Source organism: Podarcis filfolensis, assembly GCF_964270895.1.
Source record: "Podarcis filfolensis genome assembly, chromosome: 13".
Classification (NCBI taxonomy): domain Eukaryota; kingdom Metazoa; phylum Chordata; class Lepidosauria; order Squamata; family Lacertidae; genus Podarcis; species Podarcis filfolensis.
In genome coordinates, this window is record NC_139615.1 from 15,080,036 (window position 1) to 15,098,870 (window position 18,835).

The following is an 18,835-nucleotide window of genomic DNA, read 5'->3' on the forward strand; positions in this document are numbered from 1 at the left end:
ATTTCACTACACGCTGTGTTAAGAAACACTTCAATTTGCCTGTCGTGAATCTTCCAAACATTCTTTATTGGACGTCCACAAGTTCTAGTGTTATGAGAGAGGGAGAAGAGCTTTTCTCTATCCATTTCCTCCATTATTTTATACACTTCTACCAGGTCAGGTCCTCTCTTACTTACTAAGGTGTTTTGAGAAAATAATCGCTTTGCATTTCTATCAGCATGCACACAAACACACGTGATTTAAACACATTCCTTTTATCCCACTGTCAAAAAACCAGCTTACTAAACATGAACATGGGTGACAGCCTTCAAGTGTCTTTAAAAACAGCTATCTTGTCTTCGGAAGGTGAAGAAAGGGGCATTTTCTTTCTAAAAGAGAGGAACTCCTCAGACAATGAGTAGTTCATGATCTGTCTACTTGTTTCAAAACAACTATACTTTCTGTTCCTAATATGTACAAACAGGAACTCCAAAAGGTTTGCAGAATGAAGTCACCCACAATACCCTTTCTCTCTCTACTCAGCAGATACGCATTGCAAAATGATGTTGTTCTGTAGACCCCTTTAACTGCTATGGCTTCCCACAAAGTTTCCTGGGAGTCGTAGTTTGAATAATGAGCATGCAGTTAAAAACCCCTAGCAATTACAATTTCAATGGGAGGGTGAAGTGGTTTCCTCACGGTGGCTGACCAGATATTTATGGGAAGCCCACAAGTGGGACTTGAGCGCAAGAGCAACTCTCCCCACTTGGGAGCCCCAGAAACAGGTGTTCAAAGGCACACTGCCTTCAACAGTGGAGGGAGATCATAGCCATTGTGCTCAGTGGGCACTGACTAGTAGGAACTTATTTCCAAATAGACATACATGGGATTGCAAATTGCTCAGAATTGGAGTCCTGAGCCTCATGAAAACTCACCAGCATTTCTGTGCAAATTTCTCTGAAGATACAGATTTTTCCAAAGCATTTCCCCCTAATAAACATGTATTTCTGCATGTTCTTTTCTCTGCTATATGCATTAATATGCACATTTTACCCAGGTTATATGCATTTTTGTGCACATTGCGTGACGAGAACTGAACTGCAAACTTCAGAGAAACACAAATTTCAAAAGACGGCTGTGTTTTCATTTATTGCTTTGGAAATCAGGTGATTTCACGTTTAAGTGTCAACCCCCCACCCCTAATTTACATACATGTAAATTTCACATGCTGCATTTCACACACCAATTGATACATAGTGACTGGGTAAGGTCCAATTTGGACAGCAAATGACCAGCTCATCTCCCATAATGGCCCACAGCCAAGCTACTTTGACCCCAACTTTTGCTTGGGAAAATTGCAGGCAAATATCCCCAAATGACTAGGAAACTGCTGGAGAGTCATCTGGAGTGTTCTGAATGAAGAATGATGGTAAGAGTTGTTCAACAGTGGGAGGAACTCCCTCAGAAGATGGTGGACTCACCTTCACTGGAGGTTTTTAAACAGAGATTGGATGGCCACCTATTAGGAATTCTTACCTGTGATTCCCGCATTGCAGGGGGTTGGACTAGAAAACCTTTGGGTTCCCTTCCAACTTTCCAATACTGTGATTCTAAGAAAGGCATCGGTTTGTGATCATGACTGGAGGTTGGATGTTGTAAGATGTGTTTTGAGATGTAACTATCCTATAGTACCTTTGAATTATTTACTTAAGGAGTTTGGATGGCCATCTGTCATGGATGCCTTATTTGAGATTCCTGCATTGAAGGGGAGTTGGACTAGATGACCCTCGGGGTCCATTCCAACTCTTATGATTCCATGAATTGTAGCTCTGTGAAGGATTAAACTACAGTTCCCAAGATTCCTGGAGAGGGGCTTTAAATGTTGTGTACGCAGCAGCCATAATACCAAATCCATTAGAAGCTTCAATATTCTTTTATTTATTTATTTATTTATTTATACATACATACATACATACATACATGCATACTCCCCCCCCCCCCACCATCTGCCTGGGTTTCCCCAGCCACTCTGGGCATCTTCCAACCGGATATTAAAAACAATACAGCATCAAACATTAAAAACTTCCCTAAACAGTTGTCTTTTAAAAGTAAAATAGTTGATTATTGCCTTGACATCTGCTGGGAGGGCGTTCCACAGGGCAGGTGCCACCACCGAAAAGGCCCTCTGCCTGGTTCCCTGTAACCTCACTTCTCACAGCGAGGGAACCTCCAGAAGGCCCTCGGCGCTGGACCTCAGTGGGGCTGGACAATGGTGGTGGAGACGCTCCTTCAGGAATAAGCATTTAATCAATATAACACTCTTAAGCTGCTATAATCCATCTACTGATTATATCACTCCTGCTGTGGACATCAGCGCAAGATAAGATGCTGCAGATGAAACGCCTGCTGCAGCTCACCAGAGAGCCAGACCAGCACCAAGAGAGCCCGGATGCAAAGCTTGCTCAGCACAGGAAAAGGGGAAGTGGTTGAGGTGTAATAATTTATCTTCCTGATCTGCCTCCTTGCAACACTGTAGATTTTACTCCCTCTTTGAGACCATCTCCTGCAACGGAGCAAGAAGTTGCAAAACAAAAAGGCAGAGTCTGGTTTCCACCCCCCATTAGGCATCAGGACATCTCTCAAAATATTTCATCTTGAATCAAAAGTCAGAAGGATCGAATTGGTTGAGCCCATGTTATTCACATCCTCACCATACTGTATTGGCCCGAAGATAAGCCTCACCCGAATATAAGCCGCACCTTTAAAATTCAACGGGAGGAAAGAAAAAAAAAACAATATCCGAATATAAGCTGCTCCCTTAAAGTTCTGCAGGCACTCACACCCCTAAATGGCAAATGTAGAAGAAAATCTTATGCGTACTAGAGAGGACCCACAAATGAGTTAAACACCTGTTTGTAGCACCGTAAATGGAAATTAAATGCAAATAAAAAATCAATACTGCACTGTAAAGTGATGAATGACATTAGAATTAACTGCACAACAGTCTCAAGCTTGCAAATTGGCAATAAAATGTTTTTATGTTCTGTTTTACCATATGTCTGTTTCATAAAAGCCTAAATTTTTAAGGTCACAAATTTAAGCCGCACTTTAACTTTTCACGGTCGGAATTTGGGAAAAAAGTGTGGCTTATATTCGGGCCAATACAGTACATTCAAGCACGTTTGAAGCACATTTAAAGCATATGGGTTCCCTCAAAGAATCCAAGGGGGCTGTGGTTTACCCACTACAGAGCTACAATTCCCAGCACCTTTAATACTTCCCAGGATTATTATTATTATTCACCATCCACATATGTCCCAAGGCAATATATTTTGCACATCACCTTGGGATATATGTGGAAACTGACTTATTATTGTTACTATTATTACTATTACTGTTTAATCACCTTCCACATATATCCCAAGGGGATGTACAAAACATTATAAAACAGTTCAACGTGGGGGACAGTTACAGAGCACATACAAAAAATAACAAAAATTCAGTGGACTTTCAACAGGGTGCTGTTCCTCAGACCTTGGGGTCTCAAATCTCAGTGATGCCCTGTACAACGCTCAAAATTTGCCCCCTGCCTCTGCCTTCCACTCTACCTCATAGTTGTTGTGCCCCCTGTGGCACCCCATGTCTCCTCACTCCCCTAAATCTGCCTCTGTCCTCAGGACCCTGGTATGGTTGCTAGCCATGTAGTGACAGTATCACCTAGTTTGAGCCTTGCTGCAAGTTTGCAGGCAGGAAGTGTCTCATACCTCACCTATAAGTGAGTGAAGCACAGAGGGGGAAAGGCAGGAAGCACCCACACTCAGGCAGCACCCCCAACAATTGAATAATATTTTTTAAAAATGGGAAAAGGAGGAGCCTTGGCAAATACCAAGGGGAATGCCTGAGGGCACCATGGTAGCCACAGGCACCATGGTGGGGACCTCATCTTGAGACAATCATAGAATCATAGAACTATAGATTTAGAAGGAGCCATCAGGATCATCTAATCCAATGCAGGAATGTGCAGCTTTCCCATACGGGGATTAAACCTGCAACCTTGGCGGTATCAGCCACCACACTCTAACCCACTGAGATGAGTCAGTGAAGGGTGGTCCATTAGGGCAAATAAAGTCCCTTCCCCACCAGCCTTTGTCTGTCCTCTATCTGCCTGTATATCCAGTCCAGGGTATACCTACCTGCCTTTCAGCTTCTTCCTTATAGATCTCAGCAGGAAGGAGGACAAGTGCTAAGCTAGAATTAGCTGTCTCTGCCTGCCATTGGCTCTGGCTCCAACTACTACTGGCCTTCTGCCCTACCAGTCCCAATGGGCACCAGGAACCACTGGAGATGTTGAGACAGAGGCCAGATAGACCAAAGTCTCTGAAACAGATACAGATACAACGTGCAAGTTTCCTGCCACATAATGAGCGCTCTTAGGGAACAGAGTTGAAGGGGACGAGCCAATCAGGACAAGGTGTCCTAAGTCCATATCATATTGGGACTTGATTGCCTGAGGTATCCCTCCTCTCAATCCCATGAGGATAAGCAATCTCTTGTCAATGAGGACAGCCAGTCTCACCAAGGATCAGTTCCTCTGCTGTGCCTGTCTAGAGGAGAGCCAGTGTGGTGTAGTGGTTAAGAGCGGTAGACTCGTAATCTGGTGAACCGGGGTGACCTTGAGCCAGTCATACTTCTCTGAAGTCTCTCAGCCCCACTCACCTCACAGAGTGTTTGTTGTGGGGGAGGAAGGGAAAATGAGAATGCTAGCCGCTTTGAGACTCCTTCGGGTAATGATAAAGCGGGATATCAAATCCAAACTCTCTCCAAACTCTCTCTAGAGGATGCACTCATTTCACTGTGACCTACGAATGAAATAAAAGGAGCCAGTTGTTCTTGGGCGTAGGTGGAGTGCCAGCTGAACCAAGCATCTCCTTTACTGAACCAAAGGACCTGACTTTACTATTAACAAATATCAAACAAATAGCTACATCTGCTGATAAAGTTGGTTTACAACAGAAGAGATGATAGAGTGCTACATATCCTGGGGACAGCAAAAAGCACATTTGATTGCAGACTTTGAATCAACCTCTTTTCTTTTGCATAACTGCTATAATTTCCTCATTTTCTTCAAATCCTTGCTCAGGAGCTGCCTTTCATCCCCTACAGGAACAAAGCTAAAATAGGTGTCACTGAATTGAATGCCTTTATTCTACGCTTCCTCACTTGTCTCTGCTGTACCATAATTTTAACTTCATACTGTCAAATGCCATACACACTGATGTATTACTACAGTGGTAGTAATAGTACGGGAAGTACGGGAAGAATTTTTAAAAATTCCTGTTTGCCCAGGCATTTGGTGGCTGAAAGATATTGTTCTCTGTTCACAGCTGTGGATTAACAAGGTGTGAGGGTTTGGGCCACTAGTTACAAATCTGTTGAATGGTCCCATTGTCCAGAGTGAAAGGCATTTGCCGTAAGTCAACATACTGAAGGTCATTCTTATTCTGGCTCCAGCAGATTTCTCCTTATGCTGACTGCAGGACATTTTGGCCAGAATAAAAACACAGACTTTTCTCTCAGCACACAGGTCTGCCAGGCAGGTGTATCTAATATGTCAGTGAGATGCCTCTGGTTTAACTCCAGTGACTTTTATATGGATAAAGAATGGTTGTCATAACTATCAAAATCATCTCACAACATGAATGTAGAAATGGAGAATATAATAGAAGAGGAAATGTATTGATGGAGTACTATATTTGGCCCCTTGTGGGTGAAACCTCACATCCCACATGCTTTCATCTACCACTGCTCTTGACACAGCTTCCCCTTCAATCCCTTGTTCCACATCTCTCTGTTTTGCAAAGGGCACTGAAGCTTGCTTCATCCGACCGCTTTTTTTCATACAGGGTCATAACTTTAACACCCACTTCTGGAGGGTGTGGTGATGCCTAATCTTTCTAATCACCACCCAGCCTCCCCAAAGCTTCTGCACAGCCAACACTTAGCCAAGGATGGACTCTCTGCCACTGCTCATCTATTTGTCTGCTACAGGTAAGTGCCTCCTTATTGTTATTTGGAAAAGCGGAGTCTCTGAGCTAGAACAGAAGTACTGGGGCAAGACCAGTTGATTTTCTTGTAAACAAAAACCCATTAGGGCAGAGCAAAGCAGAAGTACATGACAGAGGGCAAATCACTCACCCTTGAAAAAGAACAGAATGCATAGCAGTGGACACTTTTTTAAAACTACAGAATTGGATCTGCTAGCTTCAGCCAGCAGATTAATCAGCTAAAGCTGGGTTGATTAATCATTGGGGATATTTGTTACTATGGTTACTGTTGTTACTGCTGTAGGAAATAACAACGGTTGTATAAAGGGGGCTTTCCTGCTACTTCTATATAATAATAATAATAATAATAATAATAATAATAATAATAATAATAATTTATTATTTGTACCCCGCCCATCTGGTTGGGTTTCCCCAGCCACTCTAAAATATTGCACATTAAAAACTTCCCTGAACAGGGCTGCCTTAAGATGTCTTCTGAATGTCAGGTAGTTGTTTATCGCTTTGACATCTGATGGGAGGGCGTTCCACAGGGCGGGCGCCACTACTGAGAAGGCCCTCTGCCTGGTTCCCTGTAGCTTTGCTTCTTGCAATGAGGGAACCGCCAGAAGGCCCTCGGCGCTGGACCTCAGCGTCTGGGCAGAACGATGGGGGTGGAGACGCTCCTTCAGGTATACTGGGCCGAGGCTGTTTAGGGCTTTAAAGGTTAACACCAGCACTTTGAATTGTGCCCGGAAACGTACTGGGAGCCAATGTAGGTCATTCAAGACCAGTGTTATGTGGTCTCGGCGGCCGCCCCCAGTCACCAGTCTGGCTGCCGCATTCTGGATTAGTTGTAGTTTCCGGGTCACCTTCAAAGGTAGCCCCACATAGAGCGCATTGCAGTAGTCCAAGCGGGAGATAACCAGAGCAATGTGGTAGCTTTTATTTATTAAATTGTAAGCGTTCTCACATTTCCTCTAGTATCTGAAAAGACCCATGTAATGAAGTTTGATAACATTCAAGTATTGAAATTCAAACAGTTCTCTAATATGCAGATAATTAATCAATAAAAAAAATTAATAGCTTGACATCCCTAATTTTCTTGTACCAGACCTTCCTAGAGATATATTAACTGGGTTCTCACAAACATATCCTTTACTGTTAATCTGTGAAGAGGAAAACAGGCTTGTTTTACTGGTCCCACCCATTAGGACATGTATGCAGGTAAACTTCATTTGTGTGGCTGGGAAGGGAACCCGCCAGAATTTAGGGGCTCTTATTATGTGCTGATATCCTAGAAATGTGAGGGGGAATTCTGTATAGATCATATTTAAAAGTGGACTTGCCTAATTCACACTTCCCCAAACAATTTGCAAACTGAAACACAGTGGGGGAAATGACTTGCAAAAATGTCTATATTAGGCAAAAACTGCAAACAAAAATATTTATATTGAGAGAAATCCACTTTAAAATGCTGATTAATTTTTGTGGGGGCTTTAGAAAAAGAAACAATTGAAGTGATGTGAAGTTGGAAGGATGGAAAAATGAGAAACTGAACAGGAACAGCTGGCAGGCAGGGAAAGAGGGCGATCCCCCGGCTGTGTCCTGCCTTAAATAGGGCAGGCCATGCCCCCAGAGCCAGCCGATTGGCTGGCCAGGGGATGACGAGGCCAGGAATCCCCCCAATCGCACGGAGCTGGGCTCCAGCCACCACGCGTGGTGGGGCCGTGAAGCCCACAACTCCACCTCCTTCGAAGGGTGGAAGTGGCTTTATCAATCCTATGAGACCCTTATACATGTAGAAGCTGTTCCGACCTTCCAATGGAAACATGGAAGTCAGAGGTGGAACCAGTCAGTTCCATGCCATGCAATCATGTCCATGAAAATGGTTGCATGTGAAATGCCTTTGAAAATGGAGGTTCCATTTAGCTCTTATATCCATATATCATGAAATTGTCCTCACCAGCCTTTCAGCTGGTACAGTGGTGGGCTTGGGGAAGCTAGGGATCGGGAAGCAGGTTTAATTTTGTTTGCATTTTAATGAGAAACTATCTAATTTGCACTTCTCAAAATGCAGCTATCCTTTGAAATACAATTGTGTGATGCAGTTCTGCAACCATTGTTTACAAAAATGCATGCATTAGGGGAATATACGTATACAAAAGGAATATATTAGTGAAAATGATGTTCAAAAATGCATTATACTAGGGAATATCCTGACAATATGTGTATTTTTAGATTCAGAAAAAGCATTTGACTGGCTAGAGTTTGACAGGCTAGAAAGACCCTTTCTGAAAGAATGTATGATCAAATATGATTTTGAATCTGAATTATGTAAATGGATATAAATTATCTATAATGCTCCAATATCAAAACTAATGATTAATGGTCAAAGCTCCTCATTATAACAGATGTGCTGTTTATAATGACTTTAGAAATGTTAGCTGGGGATATCAGGCAAAAACAAAAAGATACATGACAGGGCACACCAAATATAAAATAAGTTTATATACAGGCAAGGTTGCCATATTTCAAGAAGTAAAAATCCAAACACAAAGGTTTTTGGGGAAAAGTTGTTGTGCTTTTTGACGATATCCAAAAATTCTGGATGCTACTTCAGCTCTGGACGTATGGCAACCCTATACACAGGTAATATGGTAATATTTCAGACAAATAGAGAAGAATTCTTGTAATAAAATTAAATAACATTTCAGGTATAAAGTTAATTTAGCCAAAAGTAATTATTCTCCTTAAATGTTGATATTGGGTTGGTCAAAGAAGATAAATGGATCAACAGTTAGAACATTTGTGAAAGTAAATATCGCTTCAAAATGGCACGATCTTTATGAGATGAATCGCCATCCTCTGCAGAAACAAGAACAAAAAGATATAATGAACTGGATTGAGGCAAGCCATTCCTCATTGGTAAGGATATAATAAAAATGAATATATTTCCAATAATTCTACTCTAGCTACAAAACAAGAAACCAAGAGTATCTAGGAAAGTTGCTAATGTGAATAAGAACCAAGGTAAGCTGAGAATTCCTGAGATAAGTTTTTATTAGGACTCTGCAGGATTGACATGGTTAATTTTATTATTCATTCATTCATTCATTCATTCATTCATTCATTTATTTATTTATTTATAATTAAATTTCTAAACCACCCTTCATCTGAGTGTCACAGGGCAGTTTATAATATAAAAATACACAGCATAGCAGCAAACAGAAACAATATACTCTCTCACACACACAGTTTAAAGGGCCTGGAAGAAGAAGACTATTTTTGCCTGATGTTTAAAGATATGTAAAGAAGGTGACAGGTGAGCTTCCCTGAGGAGAGCATCCCATAAATGAGGTGCAATGGTATAGCTCACAGGAAAGATGTAACAGGCCAATGGAAGAATAGTCAACAAAATCTAATATCAGAAATATTTTACAGGCAAGCGGGAAGGATAGAAAAATAATGTATGGTAGAGGGTGTATTTTATACTCAATACTTAGTCAAAGTATATATGTAGGGCTGGCATATGTCTGGAATTTCTGCCACCCCCCAAAAAAGCTCAACAACTTTTGTGTCTGGATTTTCACTTTTTGAAATATGGTAACCCTAAGGTATAGTACGTTTATGTGTGTTTTGGATTATGCAATCGAAGGAGAAGAAGAAGAAGAAGAAGAAGAAGAAGAAGAAGAAGAAGAAGAAGAAGAAGAAGAACTGCTGCAGAAATTTGGAGGACTGAATTTGAAATGGAAAAGTTAGCAACTGAGAGAACCAAACTTCACAGATTGGTCCATCCCTGACAGGAGCTTGGCACAATAAACTAAAATATTACAGTGGTATCTCGGGTTACATACGCTTCAGGTTACATATGCTTCAGGTTACAGACTCCACTAACCCAGAAATAGTGCTTCAGGTTAAGAACTTTGCTTCAGGATGAGAACAGAAATTGTGCAGCAGCGGCGCGGCGGCAGCGGGAGGCCCCATTAGATAAAGCGGTGCTTCAGGTTAAGAACAGTTTCAGGTTAAGAACGGACCTCCAAAACGAATTAAGTACCTAACCCGAGGTACCACTGTATACAAGTGCATTTGACCTCACCAATCAGAGCTGGCTTGCCTGTGAGCTAGGCTGAGGCAGTTGCCTCAAGGCAGCATAGCTTCCCCCAAAGAATCCTGGGAATATATACCGTATTTTTCGCTCCATAAGACACACTTTTTTCCTCCTAAAAAGTAAGGGGAAATGTCTGTGCATCTTATGGAATGAATGCCTACGGATGGCGGCAGGATCCCACTGCAGTCGCAAGCAGAGGATCCATATATCCCTCGGTCATCAGACTCTTCTTCGGCCAGAACCATGCAACTTAGTCATTTCCTCCCTCCCCCAACTCTCTTCTCTATTTGTTTCACAGGAGGGCCTATGTCCTATGTCCGAGGCCATAGCATGAAGAAAATGTGTTGCAAGTACTAGCTGCGTGGGTTTGCAGTGTGACCCAGCATAAACAAATTCATAGGTCACAAAGCCAGTTAGTCTGGCAGAGATAGCCAGACGGTTACTTCCTGAACTGCATTCTGAATAATTATGCTTTCAGCATCCTAACTTTTCCCCCTACATCCGCCATTCATTGCTGTCTCATGCCCTCCTTCACATACACCCATTCCCCAGAAATTGTGTTGTAAACCTCATGGGGCATCACCCTTTTTCTAATTAGATTTGTGATTTGGACAGTGTACTAATGGGCAGAAGTTCAACAGGCCTAGCTTTTCCCTTCTCATCACCATAACCCCATTGTGTTGAGGTAAAGGAACACCTGTTGGATTTACCTGTCATGCATTGTTAAAGGCACGGTATCTTCCTCAAGATCAGGATCCACTATCAGAGAAAAAGTGGGAATGTTATGCTTGGAATGAGCGAATATGTCATTATTGCTCTCTCTCCATTTCTAATTTTTCCAATCTTACGCTCACCCTCTCTTGCCTGACAATATGCATTGCCTACTGCTCTAGGCACTGACCCAAAGACCTAGAGTGAGCAAAAAATTAAATATGAAAGGAAAGTGGGCCACATATAGAGATTTATTGATGGAAGTAGAGTGAGCAAGTGGGTTCTCCTTACAACTGCTCCTAACAAAATCCCAGTTCAGGGGAGACCCTCAGATGCTATTTGCCATCTAGCAGCAGCCGATCATGGCCAGCCCACTAGAATTCAAGACGCCTCCTTACAGGTGTCTCTTGATCACCCTCAACTATGGGTTGCCAGACCCAAAGTTTGATAATCATCAAGGACAGGGGTAGCCAATGCGGTGCCTTCCAGGTGTTGAACTACCACTCCCATCACTTCTGACTATTGATTGGGGGGCTGGTGAGGAGTAGGAGTCCAACAACACCTGGAGAGCAATATGTTGGCTACTCCTGCTCTAAGATTTAGCTGGTTAATCTAGCCCAGCAGTTGCCAAACTATTTTGGCCTCTTTGGGGTCTCCTCCACCCTGGAGAGAGGCCTTATAAATGCTCAGAACGTGGGCAGAACTTCAATTACAGCACCAGCCTCCAAGCACACCAGGGGAGAGGCTCAGACTGTGATTGGAGGTATCTTTCCCTGCCAGGTCTTATCGCACACCAGAGAGCCGATGAAGTGGAGAGGAGATAAAAATGCTCAGAGTGCAACAAGGGCTTTACTTCTCCATTCAATTGTATTAAACATAAAAGAATGCATACTGAAGTGAGACTTTACAAATGCTCAGAATGTGACGCTAGGCCTTTGGGTGATTAAAATTTGATGTCCTTTTCAATGGGTTTGTGGGGTGTCCCTTTAAACTGGTTTCCTTCGGCTTTCATTTTTATTGTACATTTTGTGTTTTTCTTTTGTATTTTAATGTTGTCAACTGCCCTGTGATCTTCAGATGAAGGGCAGTATACCGATTTAATAAATAAATAAAACAAATAAATTCCCTCTTGCTGTATAAAAAAAAGCTTGAGGAAGTTCTTTGATCATCCCCTGCAGTGCTGACACCATGCCATGGATTCAGTTTGGATACCGAACAGCCAGCCGTCTTCCAGGAAGCAGCACTGGGCTTTGGGCAGAGTGTAGCGCAGTTCGGAAGCGGAAGAAATGGAGGGTATGCAACTGCTGGTTCTCTGGGTCCTTGGAGAGCTTTATGTCTCATCATTCAGTCCCCAGGAGTGGCAGAAGAGACAGCCCTGAATTGTCTCCATGTGTTTTTGCTCCCGCAGGCTGTTGGTTGGTGCCCCACTCCAGAAGGGGGGAGAGAATGAAACAGGTAAACTCTACAAATGTCAGCCGGGGCCAAGAAAATCAGGCAGTTGCCAGGAGGTCCTTGTGCAAAGTGAGTATGTCACTGGGTGGAGTCTGTGTTCCTGTGGAGTTGCAACAGAAGAAAAGAATTGGGAGCCAAGACATGTGGCTTAAGTCTGGAGCAAACACCCAATGCTGCATGCCTCTCTTCTGTGATTCGGCAACCGCACTGCCCATTGAGCAAGAACAGAAAATGGCTCTGAGAATTCTGTTGAATCCAAAGGGGCCAGACTTAAACAATGCATTCAGTGTGTGATCACATTTCTGTACCTTTCACAATTTTTGTTAATAAAACAGCAGCCAGAGAATGCCTGACCTGGATCTAGATCAAGGTGCATGGGTGGTCAATCCTTTCTTTCTCTGTCTCCCCCCCCCCCCGCAACAAAAATCTCCAACTGCACCCCCACCCCCCAGAAGCTGCTATTTGTCCCTGATATAAGAGCAAATGATTGATGCCATCAGGGGAGGAATATGGAGCAGAATCCCACTATGGAGAATGAGGGCCCTGAAACATTCCAAGGCTAGCTTACTGTAAGGTTACCAGATGTCCCCGTTTCCTTGGGACAGTCCTTGGATTTACAAATCAGTCCCCATACAAAATCCATTGAAGTTGAAAAATCCCCAGATTCATTGGAAAAAATCTGGTAACCTTAGCTTACCACATTTGGAAGTGAGTCTGGAGCCTTTTCAACAAGACTACCAAGTCCAGAGTCTAAGGCTATGTACACACCACATATTTAAAGCACCCCCCAAGAATCCTTGGAACTGTAGTTTGTTAAATGTGGTGGGAATTGTGGCTCTGTGGGGAGTAACAACAGCTTCCAGGATTCTTTGTGGGAAGTGCTTTAAAATGTATGGTGCATCTGCAGCCTCTACTCATATCTAACGGCACTACCAGGTGCAAGAAACAGACTGAAGAAAATTTGGAGTACAGTGGTACTTCAGGTTACATACGCTTCAGGTTACATATGCTTCAGGTTCCAGACTCTGCTAACCCATAAATAGTGCTTCAGGTTAAGAACTTTGTTTCAGGATGAGAACAGAAATCGTGCTCCGGCGGTGCGGCGGCAGCAGGAGGCGCCATTAGCTAAAGTGATGCTTCAGGTTAAGAACAGTTTCAGGTTAAGAACGGACCTCCGGAACAAATTAAGTTCTTAACCTGAGGTATCACTGTAAAGCTTTGCATTCAGGCAATGGCATTGAAGAGGAGGTTAAAACCTCCCTTTACATTGCAGTCTGCATGTGGTCTGAGGTCCCGCACAGCTGCTATTTTTACAAGCAATCTTAAAAAAGTAATGGAAATGTTTTCAGGCATTACTGTATTGTTTAATTTGACCACTGTCTAAAGTCAGGATGTCAGGAGAAGTCAGAATTCCTAAGAGGCATACTTTTCAACATCCCCAGTTGTCCAGGAACTTAGGTTTTGTGGTACCGCCCCATAGTAGAACAGTGCCCCTGTTTCATCCCCATTTTTGTGTGTCAGAGAGATGCTGAGGTATGCTTTTAGAGATGCACTAATGATAGTCTACAATGTGCAAGGGGGATTGTGAAAGTTCAAGAACACATTCTGGTCAGGCAAAACCACCCAGTCAAGGCCCTGAGCAGGACAGATGAGGGGTGTGGCCTGGGAACAGTCCCAAAGTTGAGATAGAGAGGTTTATAGGGCTGCATTCAGCCTCAGGACTTGAGGTTCCCCATGCCTGCCTTAGCCCTGTGAGAACATTGGCATATGGAGCTACTTTTGATTGACAGGAGCATTCCAAGGCAGTTAAAATCCGTTAAGTGTCAGTTAGAATTTGAAGCGGGGAGGGGAGATTAGAGGCTGTGAGGCTAGTTAGAGTTTGTGAGGGAAGAGAAGCCAGAGCAAAGGGAAGAAAGAAAGAAAATAAAGATCTAGAAACTCAGGGATTAATAGTTGGCTATAACTACTTCATAGGGATTGCTGGCTAATGAAATAACATCTGTAGGTGCATTCATTTTTTTTTAGAAAAAGCTATTGGCAGGTTTCTTAGACAATAATTGTCTGCCTTCTCCATGAGACTGAAATATATTTCTACTTAACACTTTTGCGCTGTGGCATAAAAATTATTTAAATATGTTTGCCAAGAGAAAGCAAGCCAAGCCTATGCATATTTATTTACAGTACTCAAAGAGGTTTACTCCCAAGTAGTCAGTCAAACATTTATTTGTTTAAAACTAAAACAATGCAAGTAAATTTGCATAGAGTTTCAGCCTATGATGTAATATATATGCTCTATTAATAACAAACAAGTGTTCTTGCATTGATAATGGTAATATTCTTTTAGCCTTATCATCTTAGTACACATTTCTCCTTTCAGGACCCATTGATGCCGTGAACATGTCTCTCGGTATGTCTGTCTCTGTCCAAGACTCCCAGTTGCTGGTAAGCAGCAAAGTCCATGTCAGGGATACAGGTTCCTTCAGAAGTACCTGTATAAACACAAGTTTAAGTATCTGTGCTTCTTTAATTTTCCTTTTAATAGCCTCCTAGTAACTGGGATGGTAAGCTTAGGCACAAGATGGACACTAACACTAGAGACAGGATGATCTTTTAACAAATATTATTGGTTTATTAAAGGGATACTATATGCATAAAGTAATAGTGACACATTAGGGACTTAAAGGTGTTTGTTGACATTTTCCGAAGACTCTTTTACCTCAGGTCAATTTCCAAAAAACACCACAGACAAACACCACAACCCAGTGCAGCCACTGGGGACAATCTGTACCCCAAAGCTCCTCTGGTTGTACTCCGGGCTGTTTGGACAGTTTAGCCAACTTTTTAAAAAGCCACTTGTGTCACCTTCCTCTGATAAGACTTTTATGCAGGGCAGCTTCTTAAGACCAACTCAGTCATCACCTCCCTTCCCCTGATCTTCCCTAGAAAAGTATTGATAATACACTGGGTGGACACCTCCAGGCCTCAGTATTCCCCATAGCTTTTCTCTGGTGTGTCTTCCCTTCAACTCCCTAACTGACTAAACTCTCAGATATGCCACTAAGCAATAACAATAATAACAATAATAACAATAATAACAATAATAACAATAATAACAATAATAACAATAATAACAATAATAATAATAATGTCAAAAAGCAGCTGCTGCTAATAAAAGGCCTGCAACTTCATAACACTACAAGCTGTCAAGATTTACCTCAGAATATTCTTTCTTTCTTTCTTTCTTTCTTTCTTTCTTTCTTTCTTTCTTTCTTTCTTTCTTTCTCTCTCTCTCTCTCTCTCTCTCTCTTTCTCTTTTCTCTTTTCTCTTTTCTCTTTTCTCTTTTCTCTTTTCTCTTTCTTTCTGAAACACTGCTTCTTAATTCTGTAGCACCCTACTTGTAGGTATATCATGGACTCATAATGTGAATACCAGTTGCTGGATATCACAAGTGGGGAGAATTGCTGTTTCATTCAGGTGCTTCTTTCAGGCTTCCCACAGGCATCTAGTTGGTCAATGTGAGAACAAAATGCTTGACTACATGGGCCATTGGCCTGATCCAGAAAGGCTCTTCTTATATTTTTTAAGTGAGCGAAGGAACCCTCTCAGTTATTTCACAACCCTACATCCAACCTTAAGTTCCCTAAATAATTCCTTAATTTCCTTAGGAAGTTGCAAAAAACCCAACCAATATCACTTTAGACCTACTGTAGTCATAGCAACCTGATGACCCGTGGAAAGGAAGGTAGCAGCAGGGTGAAAAACCTTTGACTATAGTGACAGTGAAATGCTGCTGTGAGGAACATGTTCAACAGATCATACATCAAGATAATTGGGTTTGGAATTTTCTTTCAAAGGTCTGCCTTGTCTGCCCCATGGCACAACCCCCTCCCCAACAACTGACACTTTACCATCGTGCCTTTCTGTCTCACTGTGCCAGGGCTTGGGTTCAGCTCCCTCCTCAGAACCTCATCTAATGCCAGGGTTTCATTTAAGAAGGGCTTGCCTTTGAGCATGTCTAGAATGCCTTATTTATCCCAGCTGAGTTAACCAGTTGCCAGCTTAGTCTCCACACATCTGAGCATAACTGTACAAGATTTTCAAGTCTAGTAGTATGGTATCTGCACAGGTTTGAACTCCATCTCTATAAACTAGCTAACTAACTAACTAACTAACTAACTTATCCTTACCATCTCCTCACCATTACTGACGACTCTCTTGGTTCTACAGGTGTGTGGTCCCACAGTCCATCAGACCTGTGGGAAAAACATATACCTCAAGGGCTATTGTTTTCACCTGGATGAAAATTTGAGGGAGATACAACACTTTCCTAAGAACCAACCAGGTGAGATTGAGAAGCTAGGAAGGAATGAGCAAATATCAAAGTTAGATACCACTGATGGAATGGCAAGAGAAGGACTAGTGATTAAACAACTCACTGGCCTGAATGTCTAGAGGTTGGGGGAGGAAACAGAGATTGGGAACAGGATATATGGTATCAGTTATAGTAGTTATGTGCATTGGTGAATGTTGATCACAGGTTTTCTGGCAGTGGTTTTCTACTTTTAACATGTCGAAACTCAGCTAGATATGCTTTTTCAAGCATGGGAGTGCAGTGACGGGGAAGATTTGCCTGTTAAATTACTGCTTATCACCACACAGGACCACCTCTTTGGTAAAAAAGGTGGCAACACTTTGGTCAGACTTTGGATGGTATTCAAATAAATCGTGAACTCAATGAACTTAATGAACTTAAGTTAGTCATGTCCATTAACTTCAATGGGTCCACTCCGAGTAAAACTAGCATTAAATACGACCTTTTTAAAAAAAGATTGGGTCAGCTGAACAGGTTAACTAGCTTGGAAATATCAGCAGGCCTTCCCACTACAACCACTAGTAGCCAGAGGTACCCCCACCTCAAAAAAAATTGTGATCGTATAGCATGATGACACAAGTGTTATGTGAGTTTCTTGATTTTGTGCCCCTCTTTTACATGCCTCAATCTCACCTCTCCGCCATTTAACTGGTGTTTCCTCTCCTAGAATGTCCAAAACAGCTCTCTGACATAGTGTTTCTGATAGATGGTTCAGGAAGCATCAAGCGCCACGAGTTTCCACAAATGAAGACATTTATATCGGAGGTCATAGCGCGTTTTGAAAATACTGACACCCAGGTAACATTGGGATGTGGGGTAGTTTTCTTTTCAGTTTCTGGCATGGATTTTGCCTTTTTCACATCTTCTTCACATGGAGTCAACATTTTCATTGAGCTATCTACTACAACCCCAAAGTATCATTCCTGGTCAGTCAGTGCCAGTTCAGACCCCATGAGTGCATATGTGAAATTAAGATGTTTTTGCCCAAACAGGCATCACTGTACACTTGTTTACATTGAATTGCATTTGCCATTTAACTGCCCTTTCACTCACAACCACATTTCCCCTATGTCATTGGTGCCAATATGCACCATGACCACTGATTCCTCCCTATCTACCAGGCTATCTAGGTAAAGGACAACATCTCTCTTTTGTGCCAGGCAGGCAATTCACCTTGTGGTGCTATGCCCATCACACACTTTCTAATAATTTAATCACCCACTACGGGATCCTTCCACCCCCAGAGAAATATCTTAGGATGAGAGGATAGCTATTTGTCCCACAAGGAATGGGTCCCTTCTAAGGGAATGTTTCCCTCTTCCACAAAATGACACTCTCCTTTCCCCAAGACCCTCATTTTCTCTGACAGCAGGGGAACTATCATTAAGGGAGTGGGGCACAGCTACTGAAGGTTTCATGCCTCTTTTAGCTTTTCCAGGTCTGCTACCTTGGCCTCAACAGAACAAATGTGTTTCTGGACTCATATGTCTGCTTAACTTGCCTTAGTGCTTTGTCAGCTGGAACTGAGACACTTCATCAGCAGGGGCTCCCTATAGCTCACTTTAAAATATTGTCCATCCATCTGGTCAGTCTCACATTCCAATTTCTATCTGCCAATATCACACAGTCCATCATGGCAACATTCAAAAAATGCTAATTATGTCAGAGTGGACACTATGAATGATGTATTTTAAAAACTAGTTTAATTCTCAACTCACAACTCCCCTCCAAAACTGAGCAATAATAGGACAGAACTACTCATTATTATTGGATAAGGTTTCATCTAGCTCTGCCCATCACTTGAATGCATATCATTAACACAAAATATCATGCCGTATCTGTGTATGTCAGTTCAAAGGTCCACTGTGAGTTGGGCAAATTCTCATTTCCAGAGATCCATCACCAGGCTGTATTCCATGATTCAGCAATTATGCCAAAGAAGCACATACATAGTAACATATCCTGGGAATTTTAGAGTTCTGTTTTCCTTTCTCTCTTCTATTTATTTAAAGCTGGTTTCTATCCATTATGACTGCACTTAAAAATATGTGGGAAAGTCCTGTTGAAACCTGAGAAGTCAAACAGAGTCTTAGGCAATGTTCACATAAGTGGCTGAAAATGTAGCAAAGTCATTTTCCCCTACTGCATTTCAAACCACATTTGCACAG

At 42.2% G+C, this 18,835-nt stretch overlaps 1 protein-coding gene across 2 annotated transcripts in view; it reads left to right on the forward strand.

Annotated features, from left to right (window-relative positions):
* The first annotated feature begins 5,830 nt into the window (after positions 1-5,830).
* Positions 5,831-18,835, forward strand: part of LOC310748393 (integrin alpha-X-like) — a 38,600-nt gene continuing 25,595 nt past the window's right edge. Inside the window, exons 1-6 of one of the 2 annotated variants that reach the window (XM_083584138.1) lie at positions 5,831-6,027; positions 12,021-12,135; positions 12,251-12,363; positions 14,672-14,736; positions 16,523-16,637; positions 17,335-17,465. In XM_083584138.1, the coding sequence (XP_083440264.1) occupies positions 5,988-6,027; positions 12,021-12,135; positions 12,251-12,363; positions 14,672-14,736; positions 16,523-16,637; positions 17,335-17,465 (579 nt within the window). In that variant the 5' untranslated portion in view covers positions 5,831-5,987. Of the gene's footprint in view, positions 6,028-12,020; positions 12,136-12,250; positions 12,364-13,602; positions 14,296-14,671; positions 14,737-16,522; positions 16,638-17,334; positions 17,466-18,835 lie in introns of those variants that run through there. The other variant, XM_083584139.1, reaches the window with a different exon arrangement.